This window comes from Suncus etruscus, chromosome 2 (assembly GCF_024139225.1).
Source record: "Suncus etruscus isolate mSunEtr1 chromosome 2, mSunEtr1.pri.cur, whole genome shotgun sequence".
Taxonomy (NCBI): Eukaryota; Metazoa; Chordata; class Mammalia; order Eulipotyphla; family Soricidae; genus Suncus; species Suncus etruscus.
The window spans coordinates 76,870,659-76,894,887 of NC_064849.1; the positions used below are offsets into that span (position 1 = coordinate 76,870,659).

General features: G+C 32.8%; 1 protein-coding gene across 2 annotated transcripts in view; it reads left to right on the forward strand.

The window, feature by feature from the left end:
- The window catches only part of CDH10 (cadherin 10), a 132,308-nt gene that overhangs the window by 43,863 nt on the left and 64,216 nt on the right, over positions 1–24,229 (forward strand). The window contains exons 2-4 of one of the 2 annotated variants that reach the window (XM_049768379.1): positions 14,587–14,881; positions 16,358–16,477; positions 17,162–17,329. In XM_049768379.1, coding sequence (XP_049624336.1) covers positions 14,587–14,881; positions 16,358–16,477; positions 17,162–17,329 — 583 coding nt within the window. Of the gene's footprint in view, positions 1–14,586; positions 14,882–16,357; positions 16,478–17,161; positions 17,330–24,229 lie in introns of those variants that run through there. The other variant, XM_049768380.1, reaches the window with a different exon arrangement.

Sequence of the window (24,229 nt, forward strand, 5' to 3'; positions counted from 1 at the left end):
TGTGTCTTGTGGTATTTTTTCTGGGGTCTCTTTTGGTTGGTACTTTTTGAGCATGCAAGATTTGATCACATATATTGTTTAGCTTTTGAAGTTTCTCTTTATTCATGTTCTTGACCATTAATTTTTCCTGGAAATTTTCTTTCTGGGTCTCTGGGACTCCAATGATTCTTAAGTTGTTTCTGTTGAGCTTATCATAGACTTCTATTTTCATCTTTTTCCATTTTTTGTCTAATTTTTCCATTGTCTGTTCATCTTCTACAGCACCAATTCTATTCTCAGCTTCTGTTACCCTGTCCCCGAGTTTATCCATTTTGTCTTTCACTTTGTTTACTGAGTTTTTTAGGTCTGTTAATTGACATGTTATTTCAGTTTGGAGTTTTGTGATTTCTGTCTTCATATTTTTTTGGTTCTTATTAGTGTTCTTTTCAACTCGATCCATGATTTCTTTGAGTTCTTTGAGCATCTTCCATATTGGTTGTCTAAAGTCCTTATCTGAGAGCTTGATTAGTTGGTTGGTCATTATCTGGTCATCAGAATTGTCATCTTCATTTTCTATGTTTGATGCTGGCCTGTGTTGTTTACCCATTGTCACACTTTTATTGTGGGTTTTTCTACGTGTTGTGGTGGTATTCATTGGCTAACTGATGTACGCAGCCACACTCTTCTGGCTCCACCCTTTCTGGGCGGGTCTATTTGCCTCCAAGGGAGGGGAGTCCTCCATGGATGAAGCCTCTCACATGATCAAAACTTAGGCCTGAGCACGTAGCAGAGAAGACAGTCCGGAGAGAAATGCTGGGCTTCAGCGATCCAGCACAGTTCTTAGTGTGATTTTTTTCTTCTTGTTGAGATCGTGTTCTTTCCTTAGAAAGAGTGCATGGTAGTGTAGCAAAGCTCTTCTGGAGCCTCTTTTCAGCCCACTCCCAAGAGTTTCACGAGACAGGACAGAAGCAGACACACACAGGCAGCACTCACAATTTTTCACAGTCAGACCCCAATGGGCAGGTGTAGTTTCGTAGATTTTCCCAGCCTGACGTCACAAACAGGGACCTGGCTTCTGCAAAGTACTGCTTATAGCTGGTTTTCACTTTATGAAGCAGCTCCTTGGCATTCCCACCCTAGAATGAGCTTCTGGGAGAGCCAGTTTTCTGGAGCCTTTTTTCGACCCATTCCCAAGAGTTTCATTCGACAGGACAGGAGACAGACACACACAGGCAGCACTCACAATTTTCACAGTCGGGCCCCACTGAGCAGGCATAGTTTTGTGGAACAGTTTTCCATGTGCCTTTTAGCCATCTGTGTCTTTTCTTTGAGGAAATGTCTTTTTATTTCTTTTTCCTATCATATGGGTATTTAGTAATAGTTTTTTCCATATTGTGGATAGCCTGCTTCCTAGTCTTATTAATTTAAGAAGCAATATTCTTAGCACATTTTCTTTTCTTTTTTTTTCTTTTTTTTTTTTTTTTGGTTTTTGGGCCACACCCGTTTGACGCTCAGGGGTTACTCCTGGCTATGTGCTCAGAAATCGCCCCTGGCTTGGGGGGAACATATGGGACGCCGGGGGATCGAACCGCGGTCCTTCCTTGGCTAGCGCTTGCAAGGCAGACACCTTACCTCCAGCGCCACCTACCCGGCCCCTCTTAGCACATTTTCAACTATTAATAAAAGTGGCTTTTCTGAATAGAATTTTGTGGTCATTGAGGTAAATGCCAAGGAGAATTGTTGAGTTATAGGAAACTTTGATTCTTAGTCTTTTTGAGAATATGTTTGCAAATGTTAGCTAAGAAAATAAATAGGATCATAAATTAAGAACTTCTACACTACAAAATAAACTGTAACCAGGGGGCTGGAGAGATAGCATGGAAGTAGGGTGTTTGCCTTTCATGCAGAAGGACGGTGGTTCAAATGCCGCCATCACATATGGTCCCCAGAGCCTGTCAGGAGCGATTTCTGATCATAGAGCCAGGAGTGAACCCTGAGCGCTGCCGGGTGTGACCCAAACACCAAAATAAACCATAACCAGATTATAAAGTTACATCCAACAACAGAGGGTAAACCTGATCTAGTAAAACTGAATAACAATAACAAAATATTGAGCTCCATATGAAGCTTGGAGAAGATGAACAGAAAAATATACCTAAGAAGACTTAACAAATAGCCTTAGGATTATGAAAAGAAAATTACAAATATTATCTTTCTTAGAGTCTTTTCATCATATCAGTTGAATATTTTTAATTACTTCATGACTCCCCTCATAAAAAGGAAATGAAATGACACTGGTTATAAGCAAGATAACAACGGGCTATATAAGAGACCAACTGATGAGGCTAGAGATAACAGAGGTATTTAGGTGCTTGGCATTCACACAGCCAATCCTGATTTGATCTCAGTATCTTTCGTAGTGAGCCCAGGAGCTAATAGTGAACCAGGAGTTATCTGACAGGTGTTTCCACCCAAGAAAGAAAAATAATTATTTATGAAAAAATTTATAATAGTTTGAAAGTATGAAAAATTTAGGAGTGATTAAATATTTATTGGATTAGTAGGATAATAATACCAAACACTAAAAAATTAGACATTTATGTGATTAAAGTATAGAAACTGCTAAACTGTTCTTTTTGATTTGAGCTCATTGCTCATTAAGTTTATTTACTCTTCTTCAACTAACAGCTATGTTGGTTGGTGAAGAGGACAAGCTCTTGCTATCTTCAAAAAATTTTCTTATAGTTAAAGCAAAAGAACAAATTTAATTAAGTATCTTCCTAAAAGTAGATATGTCAATAATTTGGTTGTTGTTGATCCACAATATTTTCACTTGGCAGCCAATATTAGAGTTCAGCAATATGATAATCAATACTATTTACATAGTAAATTTGTTCTAACTTTCCGTTTTTTTTTTTATTTCTTTTCCTAATTCTAACAATACATGGTAATTTTTTTGAGAGGGTACACACTCCTAAATGTTCAGGCTTTACTAATGGCTTTGCATTCAGAAATCATTCCTGGCAGGACTGGAGAACTAAATAAGACTGATATGGCACCTATATAGTACCTATCTGGTACTTTAGAACTTTATTAGGAAACATATTTTCATATAGTTTTTACATTTCTTAATTTACAGTTAAGGACAAGTTTTTATAGATTAGTTAGCATTCAAGACACTACAAAGATAAAATATTTTCTGACTCAGTGATAGTCCAGAATAGTAAGACATATCTATATCCCATTTCAATGTAAGGTTAGCTACAAAGAAACAAAGGCTATGTTAGACATGGGTACTTCCCGGGCCTGTTTCAGGGGTGACAATCCTTCCAGTTATATAGTAAATCTCTGATGGCACCACCTTGACGCTCAGATCCAGTGCAAGCATGAAACATAAAAAAAGAAATATACCATCTGTTCTACTTAGAGCAATAAACAATCTAACGTTATCAAAGATTAATGTAATATTAATGGCCACATCTACAGAAATGTAACAAGGCAAGCTCTGCTTCCATTCATTATTTAGAAACAGCTTGGCAGCTGGATCATCCATTTGGCCAGGGCAAAATGTCACCTCACCTAATGTTCAGACTTGTGTGGAAGAAGAACGACCATTGACACCTCAAGTGAACATATTTTATTAAATATTCAAATGAACAAGGAAATGTCACTGATACATTAAGAAAATCTTTAAGTTCTAGCAAAAGAACTTTGTTGAAAGTAACACTATTCTCTGGAGACAATATGAAATAAGTCTGAAAACAGTAAAGGATTTTACAATGATTGAGGTATAACTTCTAAGAGATTGGGGAAGTGGAAGGGCAGATCATTGAGATAAGCAGATCTTTATTTCAAAGGTCAAGAAAATTTTAAAAGGTTGATTCAACATAAAAAAGAAGTGGATAAATGTAGAATATCTACTGTTTCTAATAGAAGAAAGACTGAAATTTAATAGAAGACAGAGAAAGAGTCATGGAAAAAAAGAATAGAGTCATGAAAAAGAAAAGAGAGGAATGGAAAGACTTGGAGTGTGAGTGTGTGTGTGTGTGTGAGAGAGAGAGAGAGAAAGGAGAGAGAGAAAGGAGAGACACGGAAATGGAAAAGACATGGGAAGTGAGGAAAGATAGAAAAAATATCTACTTTATTTCTGATCTATCACAAAAACAATGCCATAACATATTGGCTGCATTTTATCTATTACAATTCATTCAAGAAAAGGAATGGAATCCATCATTTATTGATCATTTAAAGAAGGACTATTTAGATATCTTTTAATTAAAGAATATTAGGTAATCAGAGGAAATATAAATTTATTGAAAGTATATAGTATGATCTGTAAAATAATTTGTTATATAGTATATTGCATAATATAATACTTAAAATTCATACATCTATATCTAAACAATGTATACCCAAAAGAAATAATTGTAAAGATATTCTATAAGTAATATATAACAATTTTATATTTATTTATTTGTTTGTTTGTTTGTTTTTTTGGACCACACCCATTTGATGCTCAGGGATTACTCCTGGCTAAGCGCTCAGAAATTGCCCCTGGCTTGGGGGAACCATATGGGATGCCGGGGGATGGAATTGCGGTCCTTCCTTGGCTAGTGCTTGCAAGGCAGACAGCTTACCTCTAGCGCCACCTCGCCGCCCCTATAATTTTAATTAATTGTATGGGGAAGAGCAATAGGAATACAATCTAAAAATAAAGCTAGTGTTCAGAGCAACAGTACAGTGGGTGGGGCACTTGTGTTGCACTTGGCTGACCTTTGTTTGATCCACAGGGTCCTACATAGTCCTCCAGCAATAGTAAGCCCTGAGCACTCAAGAGTGTGCAGCCCCCTCATAAAAAAAGTAACTAAATACAACCAGGTATTTTTAGAATTAAGAAGAAAAATAAAATAATCAATAGAAAATAAGAGCAAAATTACATTGAAATTAGTAATAAAAACAATGAGCTGACATCTGAACAATAGATGATCCAGAGTCAAAAAAAAAAAAATGAAAGGGTAGAGAATATTCAAAATCAGTAGAAAAGCCAACATAGAACTGCATGGCATTATTGGTAAAGTGTTTGGTGAATGTCCTAAAACTTTAATAAAAATACACAAACGCCTAACAAAAACTTTAATTTCAGAAATTAGTGAAAATTATTCTTTCAACTTACAAAATATTGAATATATGGGTCATATAAAAATCAAGAATTAAAATTATTGGAGAGTGTATTTTTTTTCTTTGATTTTGATGGTCAGCTAATTTTGGTCAAGCACTATCTTGAATTAGTGCCAATATCACACTAGGCAGTTGTTAAGAAAACCTCATTCAGTTTTTAGTTTAATCAATGGTTAAACATTGAAAGTTAAAGAATTTGTTATTCTCTTGGTTCTTTTTTCTTGGTACTTTATTTCTTGATAATTTTATAGTTTGCTCCATATTTTTCTTTTCAGCAGTGCGACATTAGTTTGATTCATTCTAAGTCACATATTACTAAATGTGTTGATTGATATCTTTCACTAAGTTAAGTTTAGTTCATTTACCTTCAAATATATCTTACTAAATGTCCAAGGTCATGCATTTATAAGTTTTATACCTCACTTATAAGTTTTATGAACATCTAATTATTATGTTATGTTTTATGTTGCACTACATATTTTTGCATATTTTACTCCATATTGAGAAACTTTGTGATTTTCCATAATACTCATCATATTTTTCATCTAATGAGTTATAAAATAGATTTATGTGGTACTTTGTTAATGCTTGATGTTATATATTTGCTTGTAGAATATTTTATTTTTTGTCTTCATTTGTGTCATTTTTATATGTATTGTTAATTTCCCATCATTTTTATACTTTTGATATAGAGATTTTAAATCTTTCAATTTTGTTTGCAACTATAATATTTCAGACATCCTCACTTTCTGTAGTATAGACAGCAAAAATCTCTCTAGTCTTGAATGTCATGTTACCTTTGCAACTTAATATATGAGTCATTTATTACCAAAAACACTAAATACTTCATTAATTATTTAGATTTTTCTTATTACATTGTTTTATTTATACCTATTTTAGCTATTGATGCCTCATTGTTTGGTAAAACACTAATCCACATATTAGTAGAAGGAACCTTTTCAGATATTATCAATTTTTATTAATAATATTAGTAATTTATAATTATTATTTTATTTACGTTCTTTTTTTGAACCATACCATGAGGCTTACTCCTGCCTCTTCATTTAGAAGTATCATTATTAGCTGGGCTCTGATGGCCACATATGGATCTGGGAATCAAACTGTGTCCACAGCATTCAAAGCAACTGTCCTACTCCCTTGACTATCACTCTGGCCCAATAAATTACTATATTTTATTTAGAGTGGATTTCCATTCAAAATGTGTTTGTGCTTTGTCTATTCAGTTCAGATGTTATAATGATACCACAATAAAATGCTTATCATGATTTATAAATCATTAAAACTGTTAAAATTATATAATAGCTATATGCTTGATATATAAAAGTTTATGACCACTGCAAATATTTCACCAGCTAAGAAAAAATTAATGCATTAAAATAATAATTCTGCTATATATCAAACATATTCTTCAAAGCTGGAGTAGTGGCACAGCGGTAGGGCCTTTGCCTTGCAAGTATCTGATCTAGAAAGGACTGTTGTTTGATTCCCCGGCATCCCATTTGGTTCCCCAAGCCAGGAACAATTTTTGAGCGCATAGCCAGGAGTAACCCCTGAAAGTCAACGGGTGTGGCCCGAAAGCCAACAGACACACAGGGACACATACACACACACATACACACACACACACACACACACACACACACACACACACACACACACACACACACACACACACTCTTTAGTGTCTTGAAGCAGAAAATGCCCTAAATGACATGATTGCAAAATACTTAAAATATATACCTTTATTGTAATAAATAGTATTTGTGTGGAACAAATGGTCTTACATTGCTTAGGAATATTCCTGGATCTGTACTTAGGAAGTGACCTATGATGGTACTCATAGGACCATGTGCCATGTTAGGAATTACACCAAGATATTTTCACTTAAAGGCAAATGTCTCACCAACAGTATGATCTCTCCAGCCTCATTGTATGAAATGTCTTTACATAGTCATAATTTCTTTACAATCTATTCTACAAATAACATTATGGCTTCCCCCCCTTTCAAATTTTAAAGAAAAATGCTCCATTGGGAAATAAAGTAAAAAAAATGACAATAACTAACCAAAAAAAAAAAAAAAGAAGAAGAAGAAGAAGAAGCAAGAAGCACCCAGCATTAAAAAAAATCACCAAATAATAACCACAAGAGTTAAAAAGAAAGAAAAGAAAGCAAAAAAAAAAAAACAAACAAACAAAGGAAGGAGTACTGGTGTGGCAAGGTTTTGTGCTTCATGTTTTTTTTGCTTTTTTTTTTTTTTTTTTTTTTTTTTTGCATAGGCACAGTTACTTTTGGGAAATAAGAAAGGGAATATCTTTGGCCTAAGATATTCAGGGTTTCTTAACCCTTGAAGCATACTGCCATGGGAACAACTACTGGCTCCATGAACAATTAATATCACACCCCAAGGTCTTTTTATGGTGCCAGGAATCTTTTCATACAGTTGTGGATGATAAAATCAGGCCTCTGTAGCTAGAAATCTTGGTATTTGCACAGGTCATAGGACAAAGTCTAGGAAAGAATCTTTCTTTACAGTTCTAGAAGTTCTGTTCCATCATTGTTGTTGTTGTAATCAGTCTTCTATAATAAGTGGGACAAAGCCTTGGATAGAGTCTTTCATTATAGTATCAGAAATACTGCTCAGTCTCAGTTGTCAGAGTTGGACTTCTGGAATTAGAGATCTTGATTTTTGCACAAGTCTAGGCTGAAGCCTAGACTAATGTCTTTCTTCTAGGACCCAGAATAAGTTCTGCCCAGTCATGGTTGTCAAAGTCAGACTATGATAGTTAGCACTCTGATTCATTGTCACTATGTACCTTAAATATTACTGTGAAAGATTTGTTATTCACTTTGTTCACAATAAAAAATTATTTAAAAAGTGCTTTATTGAGATTCATAAAATTTATCTATATTTCCTGTTATTAATTTTTCAATTATACTGAATCAGAATCTGGAAGCATATTACTTTTCCATATAATTTGTCACTTAGCCTCAACAATTGTCTACTAATATCAACAAAATAAGAAAGTTCTTTATTAAATTTGTGCTATGTTTGCTGGCTTAACTTCCATCAGCTGTACTCTAATTAATGAGAGGCCATCTTCACTGATACATATTTTATTGGTTACAAATTTCAAGTGATTTGATTGAATGCTTCATTTCCATTTTGCTTTTATGTTGCTTCCTGTAGGACATAGAGCAAAGTACTTATGATGATGATATCAGAGTTTTTTCTACTTTCTGGATTAAAAAGAAAACAAGAAATAAATAAAAAAAATTTGGGGCTGAATGAAATACCAGTAAGCATAAAATTGGCATGTATATTAATTAGACTATATAGTGCACTTAATAATATCAAGTATTTAACAATGAAAAATTGCTAAAATTATGTAGTTAATGTATATCCTTTAGCATTTGTTCAATAATTTTATTATTATATAAATCAATAAACATAATGCTAATTTTCTCTACTTTCTTTCATAGGTTTAGGGATAGAAGCCAATGTTAATAATTAAAAATATTAAAACATGTGTCAAGAATCTCAAATAATGTAATTTTTTCTAATAATTAGACATTGGCAAGCAGGAGTTTTTATTTTATGTGTTCTTTCTCCTCTAGCCAATAGCAAATTGTTAAGTACAATCTGTCATTAGATATTCTTTGGTTAGCAAGTTAAGTTCCCTGTTCATGAGAAATAAAATAACTGTGTATAATATATTATAATTTAAAGGGAGGAACTGAAAGATTAAAAATAAACTTTTTATAGGTTCATTTTCTATTAAAATAGCACCTTTCCAAAATGTAACCTTTTGCTTAACACAAAAAGCATTTGTCAGTTTCTTTAAATTAGATAAGCATTGTAGTCACCTTAGTTGTGCAATATGTTCAAATAAATTCTTTATATAAAAATTTACAAATTATTAAAGTATATCTATATTAGTATAAACTTTATATTATAGAACTGTAATTAATATTCATGATTAAGAACAATTTTAATTCACTGCACCGCTTACTTTTTGCTACTCTGAATAAGGTAATACTCTATGATTAACCAAATCTAAAGAAAAAAGTTGAGTAATAGAAAAATGACTTTTAAATGTGCAGCACAGTACCAGTTGTTCTAGTTTCATTAATTGTCATGTATCTTGCCATGTCCTTTATCTGCTTGTGAGTTTACAAGGAACACAGCAGGTTGTGAATTTTTAATAGGATTTCCTCAAGGAAAGAAAAGGTCAGTATTAGCATAAAATTCTTCTTAAAGATTTGTGGCACAAATGTTTCACACCGGAGAACAGGTGTTACCCAAGAACTAAAGCCAAAATAATCTGATATTTTTTTATATGTTTAAAGAAAACTTTATGTCTCATGTAATAAAATAGCACAAGGTCAAATCAATATAAAAGTTATTTCAAAGTAGATGTTGTAAGTTATTTGACACATCATCTATAATTCCACTTCTCATTAAGAAAATCAGCTGATTTTATTCAACTAAGTTTGCGAACTCTAAGTTTTGGAACTACTATTCAATAATCAAGGGAAGATTAATGAAAAAACCAAAGTTTTCAGTATAAACCATTGTGTGACCATTGTTTGTAAACAAGTTGAATTTGAAGTAAAATACTACCACTTCTACACAAATGAATGTAGAGGATACCCAAGGCAAGAGTAAAAACATTTCTGAATTTAAGAGACAATTCAAGCAAATAGGACAGGAAGAGCTTACCCTGGAGACCAAAAATGAAAATAATTTAATTTACTGTTCTTTTTCTGAACTCTTTGAACATCATCATCACTAACATGCCTGTTATATTCTATCTTTTATAATCATGCAACTTCACTTAAGAAAGTAAACAATTTTTCAATTTTTAGAAGACTTACAAATCTATATCAGAAATTGACATTTTCTTTTATTGGTTGGCCCCTAACTTTCAATAAGCATTAATTAATATTAAGCTTTCAAATATCTTCCTTTTGGTTATTTTTTAAAGTGCCTATTTTTTCCTTTCTTAAGAAAGGCAAGGGGAAAATGTTGTAAGTTTGACTATTTTTTTTAAATTATTTTACTGCTGTTGACAGATTTACAATAGTGTTGTTGTTTGCTATTTTGCAGTCCACATTATTTCATTGCACCACCTCCAAATTGTCTGACTTTCCACCAGTGTCCTTCTGTTTCTCTGGTCCAATTCTTCCTCCCCACTCCATCTTCCCTGCTTGGAAAACTCGATTTTGTAATTAAGGACCAAAGTTTTGTTATCATTTTATATGATCTATTCTCTTGTCTGTTATGTGCCACAAATAAGTGTCATCATACAACATGTGTTCTTATTTTTAATTTTGACTTCTTAAGATTTAAAATTTTAAGCCTGTAGAGTTAATTTTTCTTTGAATTCTATTTCCTTTGGAGAAGATTAAAATCATTTTATTTTTTGATTCTCAGAACTAAAACGGGTACATTAAACCCTCATTTTTTCAATGTCCTATGACTATGTTGATCATTCTAACCCTATACAAACTTACATAGCTTGTGATTCGATTTGTAAAATTGTTTTTTTTTTGCTATTTATAGAAAAATTGAAGGTAAATCCTACTGTGTACATAGTTAAAGCTAGTTTTATACAAGTTAAAATATTACCAAGCTATTATTTTTAATTTATTAATTATATAAGCAGAACTGGTTTAATAATTTCCATTTTGTCTATAGTCTTCATTCCTAGCTACAATCAATACTGATCCAAAGTTCTTAATGAATTATAAAATTGTTAAATATGAAAAAAAAAAAACAGAGCCAAAGGGGGAAAAACCTGCTCTATATTGAACACCTTAGATATATATTGAAGGAAATCTTTACTTATTTCTATGGTCTAATTACGGTTGACTTGTGAATATCCTATAAACTGTTTGAGTATTCCATAACATTAGAATGGAATTGCTGTTTTACTTTTACAGATACCTAATTTATGTGAGTAAATGAAGATTTCCTCTATTAAAATTATTGTATTACTAGACAATATAAATAATAGTATAAGCAATAAAAACATCAAATCAATATTTTGATATCAATATTTTGACTTCCAGATAGCAAAAAATATTAAATTCTTACTTTTCCCGTTTTAAAAATCACCACCATATTTATCATTTATATGTTTAAAATATTCCCAGCAACAATATACTCAATTTTGAGTTTCTGAAAAAAATCAGTCTTGTGACTATTTTTTAGAATGATTCATAAGTTTTTAAAACTCTAACAAACAAAAGTTTTCTAAAAAGGTATATTCATTTGTGTTTTAAAAATAAAATCTGTTAGAGAATTTTTAGTAATAAATTATTTTCCAGAAATAAATATGAGTTTGACAAAGATAAATACATGTTAATTTATTATAAATAATTGGAAATAAATTAGATGACTTTTATAAAATCAAGTTAAGAAATAATATAATAGTATTTGTGTGTCTGAATACTTTTTAATTTAAGCAATTTTATTTTAATATAAAACTTTTTATAGTCAGGGATTCTCCTAAAAAGAAAAATAAACAAAATTCTACTTTAAACAAAAGTTATATATATATATATATATATATATATATATATATATATATATATATATATTTGGATTTGGAGCCACACCCTGTGGAGCTCAGGAGTTATTCTTGACTCTGCACTCAGAAATCACGCTTAGAAGGCTGGGGTGACCATATGGGATGCCAGGACTTGAACTCTGGTCCATCACATTTGTCTGTGTGTAAGGCAATGCCCTACCGGTGTGCTATCACTCTGGCCCCAACAAAAGCACTTTTACCCTGTTAGGTTTAATTAGATTAAAATTTGTTGATGCAAGTTATTTAAAGAGAAATTTTCAAGCTAATCTAGATAAATATTATTTTTCAGATTGATGGGTGCTATACAAATTTTAATTCTTTAGACTAGATTGTTTTTATATGTATTTTATAACTAACTTTTTGAATAGTAAAAGGAAAAAACAATCATGAATATGTCTAGGTTATAAATGATTTATAGTAAAATAACTAAAATTTTTATAGTTTAAAAAAACTATATATATTTATTTCTACTCCACTTTGAATAGAAAGATTAAAGATAATATCTTACTGCCAATAGCAAGACAGTGATCCTAACATTAAAAAAAGGGTTTTTTGGGGTGCCTGGAGTAATAGCACAGTGGTAGGGCATTTGTCTTGCATGCTGTCAACCCTGGACCGACCTGGGTTCAATCCTCAGAATCCCGTATGGTCCCCTGAGCCTGCCAGTAGAGACTTCTGAGTTCAGAGCCAGGAGTAACCCCTGAGCAGAGCCGGTGTGGTCTAAAACCAAAAAAAAAATTTGTTGAAAGGCCAGAGTAATAGTACAAAGTAGGACTCTTACAGTATAATATAAACTCGTGTCTTATGAAGCCTTGTCTTTTCGTCTATATCATTCTCTTCCTTTGGATTAAAATATCTTGGAGTATCTACATCTGGAAGTGATACATTCATTCTCAGGCTTTCCACATATATGTATACCCTATTATTTTCTTTGAATCTTGTAAGAGCTAGGATGGAGTCTCTTCCTCATGTCAGTAAACCAAAATTGCAGCTTCACCTACTGTTATGTGTGATCCTGGGGCTTAGAATAATGATTATACATATTATTATATATGTATTATTATTATACATAATATTATACATATTATACATATATTATACATATTATTCTAATTATGCTAGTGAAATTCATAAACCTACACACACATATATATTGTATAGGCATATATTTGGAGTGGAATAAAATCTGTATTGACTAGAAACTTTCATATAAATGTGGAAAAATTGTTGGCTGTTTTGTTTTGGGTACATATAAGACTTTGCTCAGGGTTCTATGTTTAGGGATCTCTTATGCTGGATGAACCATATGTAGTATCAAGTAACAAACCCAGATGAGGGCCCGGAGAGATAGCACACCGGTGTTTGCCTTGCAAGCAGCCGATCCAGGACCAAAGGTGGTTGGTTCGAATCCCGGTGTCCCATATGGTCCCCTGGGCCTGCCAGGAGCTATTTCTGAGCGTAGAGCCAGGAGTAACCCCTGAGCACCGCTGGGTGTGGCCCAGAAACAAAAACAAACAAAACAAAAACAAACAAAACAAAAACAAAAACAAACCCAGATGAATTGTATGAACTGCAAGTACCTACGCACTGTTCTATTGCTTCATCACAACAAGAAAACTTTTGACATAATGACATAATTCTGGAAATGGTTGCAAACATGCACAAAGGAACCAGAAACAGATTTTCTTTATTTTTGCTACTTATACACATACAGAACATGTTTGAGATTGTGAGAGATTAAATATTGATTTTAAAATAAGATATAGATTAGAGATATGTGTATAAGTCTCAAAGTTTTGGAGCACATGCTTTGTACACAGGTGGTGCAAAGGCCATGCCCTAGTACTACATGCTCTCATGGGCTATGCCAATGATACCTACTGGCATTTAGCCTGGCACTGCAAGGTTGCACATTAATCTTGGTGACAGGTATATTCTGATGAAAACCATAAGTAAATACGTTGATGGATTTAAATCAGATAGCTGATTTGAGTACAATTATAGTTTATTAATTTCATGACACTAAAATATAGAGAAACGTATTAACAAAATATGTGCACTTAGTCTGAGATCCACAAATATCTGTGAGCCCAATAAATTCTTTTGTTCAAACCCAAGAATGATGCATAATATTTCTAGAGTAGTTGAAATAAATAGACATCTATATTGTTTTTGTTCTAAACCTGAAAATTACAGGGCTTAGTCCTGCCTCAGAATTTAAAGTTCAAAGCTTGTAAAGCTTAATGGAGCATATAGGATGTTGGTGATGGAACCAAGGTCAGCCTCATGCAAGGCATACGTTCTACTTATTTTATTACTGATCTGGCTCATATCTCATCTACTATTGTCTGACTTTTAGTACATTACAATTTTATTAAATTCTAAAAAAAATCACAGTCAGTAGTAACTTTTCAGGAGATAAATTTCCCATATATAAAAGAAGTCTTCACTCCCAGAATGATATGATAAAAGCAATATTTATGATACTGTATAGCAAGGCAGATGACTTGCATGCTTTTTTCAGGAGTTATTTAATAGGACATTATTATTTATCATGATTAGCAAAGAGGAGAGGAAGCTGGGTCTCTATTTTATTGTTCATTAATATAAAGTAGCACAGCTTTGTAAAAGTCTAGTATGATTATTTAAATTATATAGATGAGTATGATTGAACATATTTAACACTTATTTTAAGACCAGAGAAAACTGGCCCCACTTTTTAAAGTTGAGATTGCAAAGAACTTTATTGAATAGTTCCAGTATTATGGATTCTTAGAAGCTATCATAGATATGCTCTTATTTTCTTTACTCAAGCTTCATTCAGACCAAGATAAAGGAGATGGATCACTCAAATATATTTTATCTGGAGATGGAGCTGGAACACTTTTTATTATTGATGAAAAAACAGGTGACATTCATGCCACAAGAAGAATTGACAGAGAAGAAAAGGCTTTTTATACGCTACGTGCACAAGCTATTAACAGAAGAACTTTGAGACCAGTTGAACCTGAGTCTGAATTTGTGATTAAAATCCATGATATCAATGATAATGAACCCACATTTCCAGAGGAAATTTATACAGCTACTGTTCCTGAGATGTCTGTTGTAGGTGAGTCATTTACAGAGCTTATTATTTTAAGAATACAAATATTACTATAAAGAGTAACATTATTATACATTGATTTAAATCAGTTTATTCTCTTCTGAATAAATGCTTAATTTTGTCACATTTGTCACATTATTTGATTAATAGCTTTTGGAAATACAGGTCCCATATATAAGAACATTTAGAGTAACATCCATGTATTTTTATACATTGTCATAATTTTTTTACATTTTTCTGAATCATATAATATTAAAAAATAGTGATATTAATTATATTAACTAAGTTATGCTTGTATAACATTTAAATATCATTTTAGTATACATGAATAGATTATAAATTTAAGCTACTCAGTTGAAAATCCACATTTGATCATATTTGATATAGAATTACACATTCAGGTTTGTAAAATATAGGAAAAAGTAAGTAATGGAAGTATAGTATTAGGGGAAACTTTTTTCAAAGCAAATAAATTGCAATTTTGCTTAAAAACAAATTAAAATAAGACTGAATCAAGGGGCCAGTGAGGTGGCGCTAGAGATAAGCTGTCTGCCTTGCAAGAGCTAGCCAAGGAAGGACCATGGTTCAATCCCCCGGCGTCCCATATGGTCCCCCCAAGCCAGGGGCAATTTCTGAGCACTTAACCAGGAGTAACCCCTAAGCATCAAATGGGTGTGACCCTAAAAACAAAAACAAAAAAGACTGAATCAAGATTTTTTAACATTATATTGCATGAAAAGATTGTTAATATTTGAACTGTATATTTGGATTAATAGAACTGTTTCATTTCACAAATGTAAGGAGAAAATGAATAAACCTATGATAAATATGATGATACTTTTTTATTATTACCACAGCAATAATATCATTTTTCAGATCTGTGTTGCTCAAAACCATTGGTCTCAGATTAGTTTTTAATATTTGCTTCACTAAATCCCAAGTACTTTTTGCAATCATCTTACTACAAAGCCCTTTTAAATGTCTCGGACTTTATTAAGCAGCTTTTAATAGTTTATGGAACTTGGGATCATCTTGGATTGTTTCTAAATTTAAAATGTAATCTATTCATAAAATTGTATTTCAGAGCAGATGTTAATTGTTTTAAAGTTAATTAGTACAGAGGGGCAAAGAAGAGCCTACTTACTCCTTTGTGATTAGATATGCCCTTTACAAATGTATTATTGATGATATAGCATGTAAAAATGAATTCAAACATCAAAAACGAACATTAGTAGCTGCTGCATTTACCAGAACATGGTACACTGTTACATTTCCAAAAATAGATGTTGTCTAAACAATGGGTAGCTGCATTGGAGAACTTCATGTAGTCACTGGTTATATGATTGCTATCTAAATTATGTATATATGTTTCTTTAAGAGGTCATTAATTAAGCCAAAACTCATTAAGTCTTCCATGAAAACCAGTACTTTTGCTCCTCCTTCTGGTACTGTGCAGAACTAAGCTGAATTTGGATACTTCAGGTACTTCTGTGGTGCAAGTCACAGCTACAGATGCTGACGACCCTTCCTATGGGAACAGTGCCAGAATCATTTACAGCATTCTTCAAGGGCAGCCATATTTCTCTGTGGAGCCTGAAACAGGTCAGGAACCAAGTCTTTCTACTTATTAACTTACAGACTTTGGGGGCTAGAGATAAAGCACAGCAGTAGGGTGTTTGCCTTGCACCAGTTGACCCAGTATGGATGGTGATCCAAATCCAGGGATCTCATATGGTTCCCTGAGCATGTCAGGAGCAATTTAGAGCGCAGAGCCAGGAGAACCTCCTGAGCACAGCTGGTATGACACCACCCCCCCCCCACATAAAATAAAAACTTACAGACTTTTCTGTAATCTTTACTATGTAATCTTTTTGAGAACAAACTAAACAGAAAAAAAAACAAGAACACAAACCAAACATTAGACTTTTAGAACAGTGTTGATGACAACCTGAATTTTTTTAAAATCTCAGGTAAATGATGAAATAGGTTTAGGAAAACATATACTTAGACATTTTACAGAAGGGTTTATAGCATAATAAACTAGTAATAAAATCTCCAGGAAATAGAATAAAGAAAAACAACTTTATACTCTGGAGGACATTTGTACTGAATCACTTTCACACTTTCTAATCAATACCTGTGAATAGATTTAACCAAAATCAGTTGTCATTCGAAAGTCACTGTTCTTAGATAGCCAATGTATAGTTTTGTTCTGCGAATAACTGTGAACTTAATAACAATAACAAAGATTTTCTTTGCTTTTCTCCTTCTTTCATTTTCTATAAGGAATTATCAGGACTGCTTTACCCAACATGAACAGAGAAAACAGGGAGCAATATCAAGTAGTGATTCAAGCCAAGGATATGGGCGGCCAGATGGGAGGTTTATCAGGGACCACCACCGTGAACATCACGCTGACGGATGTCAATGACAATCCTCCCCGTTTCTCCCAGAGTAAGTGATCTTTAATGTCTTTCTACAGGCAAAACATACGAGTTTAAAAAAAATAAGTAAGTGAAACTGGTAATAGTTTTATCAAAAATGCATTAAAAGTTGTAAAAAAATGGTGTGGTCATGGAAATGATACAGGGGTTAAAGTGCTTGCAGACAATAAATACATCATGCCCCAAATGGTCCACAGCTCAACATGTGGTCCTCAGAGCATCTCCAGGAGTGATTGTTGAGCACAAAGCCAAAGTAAGTATTGGGCACCAGAACTTGTGGACAGCCCCCAAAACCACTTATAAAAGAAAGACAATTGTAAAAAGTTGCAAATTATCTAGATTGCTAAATTTATTATTCTATAAGAATAAAATAATATGCATCAACCCAGGTTTCAGCCCAGGCACCCCGTATGGTCACCTAAACCAATCAAGGTGATTTCTGAGCAATAGCCAGTGGTAACCTCTGAGGCTGCCAAGTGTGGCCCCAAAGCAAACAAAATAAAACAAAAAATAACCATATTTCATTCAGATACAGGATGAATTACAATCCCAAAATTCTCCATAAGAGTACAAAATACAATTCTAATCTCAGAACTCTTTCATTTAGCTAAATAAACTGAGGCTTTATGGAGGGAGGTAAAGAGATCTTTCTACAATAATTTTTGTTTGTTTGCTTTTAGGCCACACCCAGTGATATTTAGGGGTTACTCCTGACTCTATACTCAAAAAATTGCTCCTGGAGGAATTGAGGGACCATATGGGATGCTGGGGATCCAACCTGGTTAGGCCTCGTGAAAAACAAATGCCCTACCCAATGTGCTATCACTCAGGTCCCAACAGTGAGCATTTTTAATATTCATTTCATATTTAAGAAAAAACATGTTGACTTGAGGGTAACTTTTTAATGAAAATTGAATTTGACAAATTACAATAACTAAGTCATAAAATATAGCATAGGATGAATCTTATAATTGAATGCAATATGCATTGAAACCTCTGAGTCATGCTTTCATTAAATATTCCTGTTTGTCATAGCAAACATACCAATATGTCTATTTTTCATACATTTGTAGATATCATTTGTTAGAGAATAAATGTTCTAATTTACAAGAAATCAAGAATCAAGGTCTAAGAAATATTATATCTGGGACCAACAAGGTAGGATAGAGGGTAAATTATCTAACTGACCCAGATTTAATCCTGGTACCCCATATGGTACCCAAACATGCCATATGGTCCCCAGTAAATCAAGAGTGATACCTGAGTGCAGAGCCAGGAGTAAATCTTCAGCACAGCTGAGTGTGACCCCAAACCAAAAATATGTATGTGCATGTTATATATGTATATATACATAAATATATGTAAAATAAATGTATACACATAGCATATAATATAGATTATATATTTGTATATTAGTTATAACTAATAAATTGCATATATAAATGATTTACATAAGATTCTGTAATACATGTGTTTATATTTTGTGCAGATTTTTAGATATGCAATTAGAAAAAATTTGATTGAGTCATACTGTAATCTCAGCCAATGTTCTGCTCCTCTAAAGACCCCTATCCTCCAAGATAGAATGTTATCTAATTTTTCAGTTTTGCTGTTCATTTACCTATGTTTTAGTTTAAATACTTATGTGATGGAGCATTAAAATACAAAACACCATACTTAAATCAAATATTCAAAAAAATTATGGTTTAAGAATTCACAGAACTATTTTGCTGCTCTAACAGTACTTTACCTCTTTTAAATGAGATTTTATAGGATGTAACATAAATTCAATTTTTCATATGTTTGAAATATTGGAATTAAGATATAATTTTTGAGCACAGTAATATGTATATATATATATATATTGTGATAATTCTTTTGTTACTTGATCTTGGAACATGTTTTGTACTACTATACCCCAGAAATTCCCTTACTTGAACTGTTTTTAATTAGATACAATTCAGCTCCAAATTACTTTGTCATTAGTAGAAAAAATAATTATTATTTCTTATTGTTTTAATTTTAAATAAAAACTGGGGTACCTTTAGTAACATTTAAATTTCACATTTTATATGTATTTCTGTACCAGATAGCAAACATATAAATCAAAGATTTAATGTAAGTTAACTGCAGAATCAACTATGTTCAAATATCTTTGGTTAATACATTAATATATGGTTATTTTATAATAAGTGACAAGTTTGGAATATTATCTTTTAGATAATCTATAATATACCTGCATGCATTTTTAAATACAATCGTCTTTGATTTGTGACCAATTTTCACTCTTGCATTTGTACTCAGAATGACTTGTGCATTTTTTCTCAGAAGTAACTCCTGGCATCTCTGGGGCAAGCATCAGGGATAAAAGCACTGGCTGGTCACTTGCAAGAACAGAAACCTACTTGCAACCTCATAAAATGCGATAGATTTTAAACTTTAATAAGCAGCCTCACACAATGCAATAAATTTAACCTCTTAATGTGTTGGTGGTGTTTAAAATGATAGCACTAAATATCCAAGCCAAAGACAACAATAATGGAATCAAGAAATCCAAATTCTAACAATCTAAACTTAAAATGGTCCTGTTATACTGGCAGGCTGGGAGTGAGGGGAACAGGATTGTGGTGTGGGATTCACTCTGGGAAAATTGGTGGACCAAGGTCGACAACGATATTGGCCCTGAGTCATTGTACATCTGAAACCAACTATGAGGACATTGTAAATCACAATGGTTTCAATAAAATAAAATAAAATAAAATAAAATAAAATGAAATAAAATAAAATAAAATAAAAGGGAAGTGTATAGTCTTAGTTAAAATGTATGCATATAGCACAGCGGTGGGGCATTTGCCTTGCAAGTGGCTGACCCGGACCTGGGTTCAATCCCAAGGGTCCCATATGGTCCTCAAGTAAGGAGTGATTTCTGAGTGCGTAGTTAGGAGTAGCCCCTGAGCATCACCAGATACAGCCCCCCCCCAAAACCCCCAAAACAAAACAATTATGCATAAAATGATTTAAATTATTTAATTCAGTGCTTTTACTAATAAGCTAAAATTATTTTCTTTATTTTGTTTTGCTGTTTTTGGGGGAGATTTAATTTTTGGGTAGACCATTTTTTATTTTTATGGGTGCTGGTGATTGAGCTGCCTACAAGGCCAATACTCTATCAGCTACATTGCTGCTGGCCCCATAATATCACTGTTAAGTCAGAATTTGTTATTAGTATTTGGTAGGAACTTCATATAACTTCATATAACCCCAATCATATAATAGTATTAGTAATAATATTAATGTTACTATTAATATCATATTTTAATCATAAGCATAAATCATTGTGAATAATAATCTGGACCCCTTATTATATACTTTTTTCAGTAATGCAAAAACAAAGGAGTTTATTCAGATACAAGTATGCTTTGCTGCACTTTTCACAGGTGACAACCAAAAGGGAGTTCACAAGCCATTTTTATATTGTTGCTAGAGCTTCAAGATAGGGGTAAAACTATAGGTTTTTAGTATATTTTTTATTAACTCGGTTTAAACTGGTTGGCTGGAGTATTGAAAGAGCAGCTCTGGTGCTTACCGACCTTCATGCTATGTGTTTTAGTCTTTTTTTTTTTTCTGTTTTATTTTTGAGTCACACCCAGATGTGTTCAGTATTCATTCTGATTGCATTCAGTGATCACTCTTTGAGGAGACTATATATGGGTTGCTAGGGATTGAACCTGGATTAGCAAAAATCCAGGCAAGCATCCTGACCACTGCTTCAGACCCAAGATGTTCAACACATAAAGTAGAATTTTACGACTTCTGTGCATTTATTATTTTTAGTTAATAGATTAAAACATACTTTATAGACTTTTATTTTACAAATTATACTTTCACTAAGACAACTATATTTTTGCCAAGGCAATTATTTGTCTCTTAATCTTGGAATCTCTCAGGGCTATTAAAATGTTAACAGATAGACTGATAACTCAAAAACACTTATGTTTAATAACATCTTACAATAATCGCCAACGTTTAGAGAGATCTCTAGAGTTTTTGAAGACTTCCATAATCTTTCATATACTTCCTTAACATAAATAGTAAAACCTTACAACTCAACTATATTTTATTAATATCTAGTGTTTGGTAGGAGTAAACAAGATTTTAGAAAAGAAATGATGTGGGTAATAAAAATGCTACTAATAGAAATATAACACAAATCTAAAATATATGAAATATTTATCACCTTTTTTATTGGTTTTTGGGTCACACCCTAAAAGTAACCCAGGGATTACTCCTGGCTCTGCACTCAGAATTCGCTCCTTAGCAGGATGCTGGGATTCAAACCATGGTTCATCCTGTGTTGGCTGGGTGCCAATTGTTTTATTCATATATTTCTTTAAATTTATTATATTTTAGACACAATCATAAAAGCTTTTTGTATATTTACCTTCTTTTCTTATGATTCTTTACAATGTCCACATATATCAAGTATTTTCCAGTTGAAGAACTTGACTCAAGTGCTGGAGTGATAGCACAAGGTTAGGAAGTTTGCCTTGCAAGCAGCTGAACCAGAATGGACCTGGCTTCTATCTCCAGCATGCCATATGTTCTCCAAGTCAGGAGCAATTTCTTTTTTTTTTTTTTTTTTTTTGGTTTTTGGGCCACACCCTGTGACGCTCAGGGGTTACTCCTGGCTATGCGCTCAGAAGTTGCTCCTGGCTTCTTGGGGGACCATATGGGACGCCGGGGGATCGAACCGCGGTCCGTCCTAGGTTAGCGCAGGCAAGGCAGGAACCTTACCTCCAGCGCCACCGCCCAGCCCCCAGGAGCAATTTCTGAGCACATAGCCAGGAGTACCCCCTGAGCTCACTGGGTATTACCCAAAACCCCCCAAAAAAGTAAAGAAAAAAAAAGATTCAGACTAATTATGATTACACTAATATCTACATTATAGTTAATAATGAATGCCAAATGGCTAAAGAGCTAATTGTGAAGTTAATTCTTTTTTGTTTAATAGCTTTAAACCTTGATAAATTTAACTTAATTCTCCATTTGTGAGAGTCATACATTAAAATGGAATGAAGTCGTGTAAGACCAAGTCATTAGCCTCTATGCAGCCCTCGATACAGTGGCTGGCACTAATGAATTGGTGTATTCAACAATGTCGATTTGTACAAATGATGTTCTCTTAGTCTTATTATATTGTCATTTATAGGGGTCATATCAGAAACTTGCAGGTATTGCATATATGGAAGAATGAATTTCAATGAATTGTTTGGACAAGAAAAAATAAAAACTCAGATTCTTTTAATTGGTTATCTTATATTATTTTGTGGATCAATAACAGTAATCTTCATGGTCACTCATACACCTTAGTGAATACTTGGCATTGCCCTGAGGTATTTTTATTTGACTCAACTAGAGATATCTTGAACATGTTGGAAGTTAATTAGGGATTCTGCTAAACATTAAAATTAATATAATAAAATATAGGTTGGCTAAAAGTATGAATGTTGCCAAGGCTGAATAACTAATTTGTTATATGAAGAACATTTCAAATAAAATTATATGTATATTTACCTAAAAATTCTAGTTCAGAACACTCTTGTCATGAATACTAGTTTGGGCACAAGATAAATAAATTTTGAAATAAAATGCATGCTTTTCACATATGTTCTTTCATTAAATCAGAGAAGTGTGATCATATGACATATAATTAATATATAATGTTCACTACCTCTACAATTTTTCTATACTATTTATATATCTATATATTTTACCCATTTAAATGTATAAATATTAAATATGTATGCATGTGTGTTCAGTTATATTTGTGTGTATTGAGTTCTGGATAAAAGATGGGATATGTATGTGTGAAGATGGTGGTTCCTTATTGGGTAAATAAAGGTGAAGGTCATATTCAAGATAGGCTATATCACCTGAAAAGTATATAATAGAATAAACCCTGTTAATCACGGTGAGTAAACCTTCCAAGCAAGAGCAAACCACTTGAGAATAATGCAAGTTGTAGGTTGAATAATGTACCTGTTTAACAAAGTTAGTGAGATATTAAATGATAATAAATGGGCTCTAAACTGACATATACTAGTAATATTCTGTCAATAACAAATAAAATGATAATACATAACTGAGTGTCTGATTTAAATTAGCATCATCTAATAACCATATTTCACTAGAAAAATTAAATATAATGTGCATATTTGCATGGTTAGACATAGATTCAGTTTACACTTTACCTTCTAATAAAGTTATCAAAAATAAATCCTGTTCTTTCATTTTAGAAATGAATTTGTACTTTTCATTTTAAAAATACCTCTTTGAAATTATTTTAAAATGCAGTTAATATAAATGGTTAAATTTCATACAAATAGTAAATTGATTCTTGTTTATCTTCTTCAAAGAACCACTGCTCATTGAGGCTAGAGCAGTGGCCAGGAGAAACCCCTGAGCATCACTGGGTGTGGCCCTAAAGCAAAAATATAAAATAAACAAAAAAAATAAAATAAAATTAAGCTCATAAAAAATATGTCTCAATTTCTGTTTACAAGTGGCTAATTGTCTAGCACCACAGGAAATTCTGATATAAAATATAAGGATAATAAGAGAATTATCCAATAGAAATGTAATAAATATTGAGCCTCACTGATCCAAATATGAGGCATGAGAAAATAAGCACTGTTTTTTAGTAGAAACACTTTTTTCAGGGGAAAGGTCACATCCAGCAGAGCTCAGGGGTTACTACTCCTGGCTCTGCACTCAAAAATTGCCCCTGGCAGACTTTTGGAACCTTATGTTATGCTGAGGTTCGAACCACCTTCAATCTTGAATCAGCTGCATGCAAGGCAAATGCCTCACCTCTGTGCTATCCCACTGACCCAGTAGAAACACTTTTTTT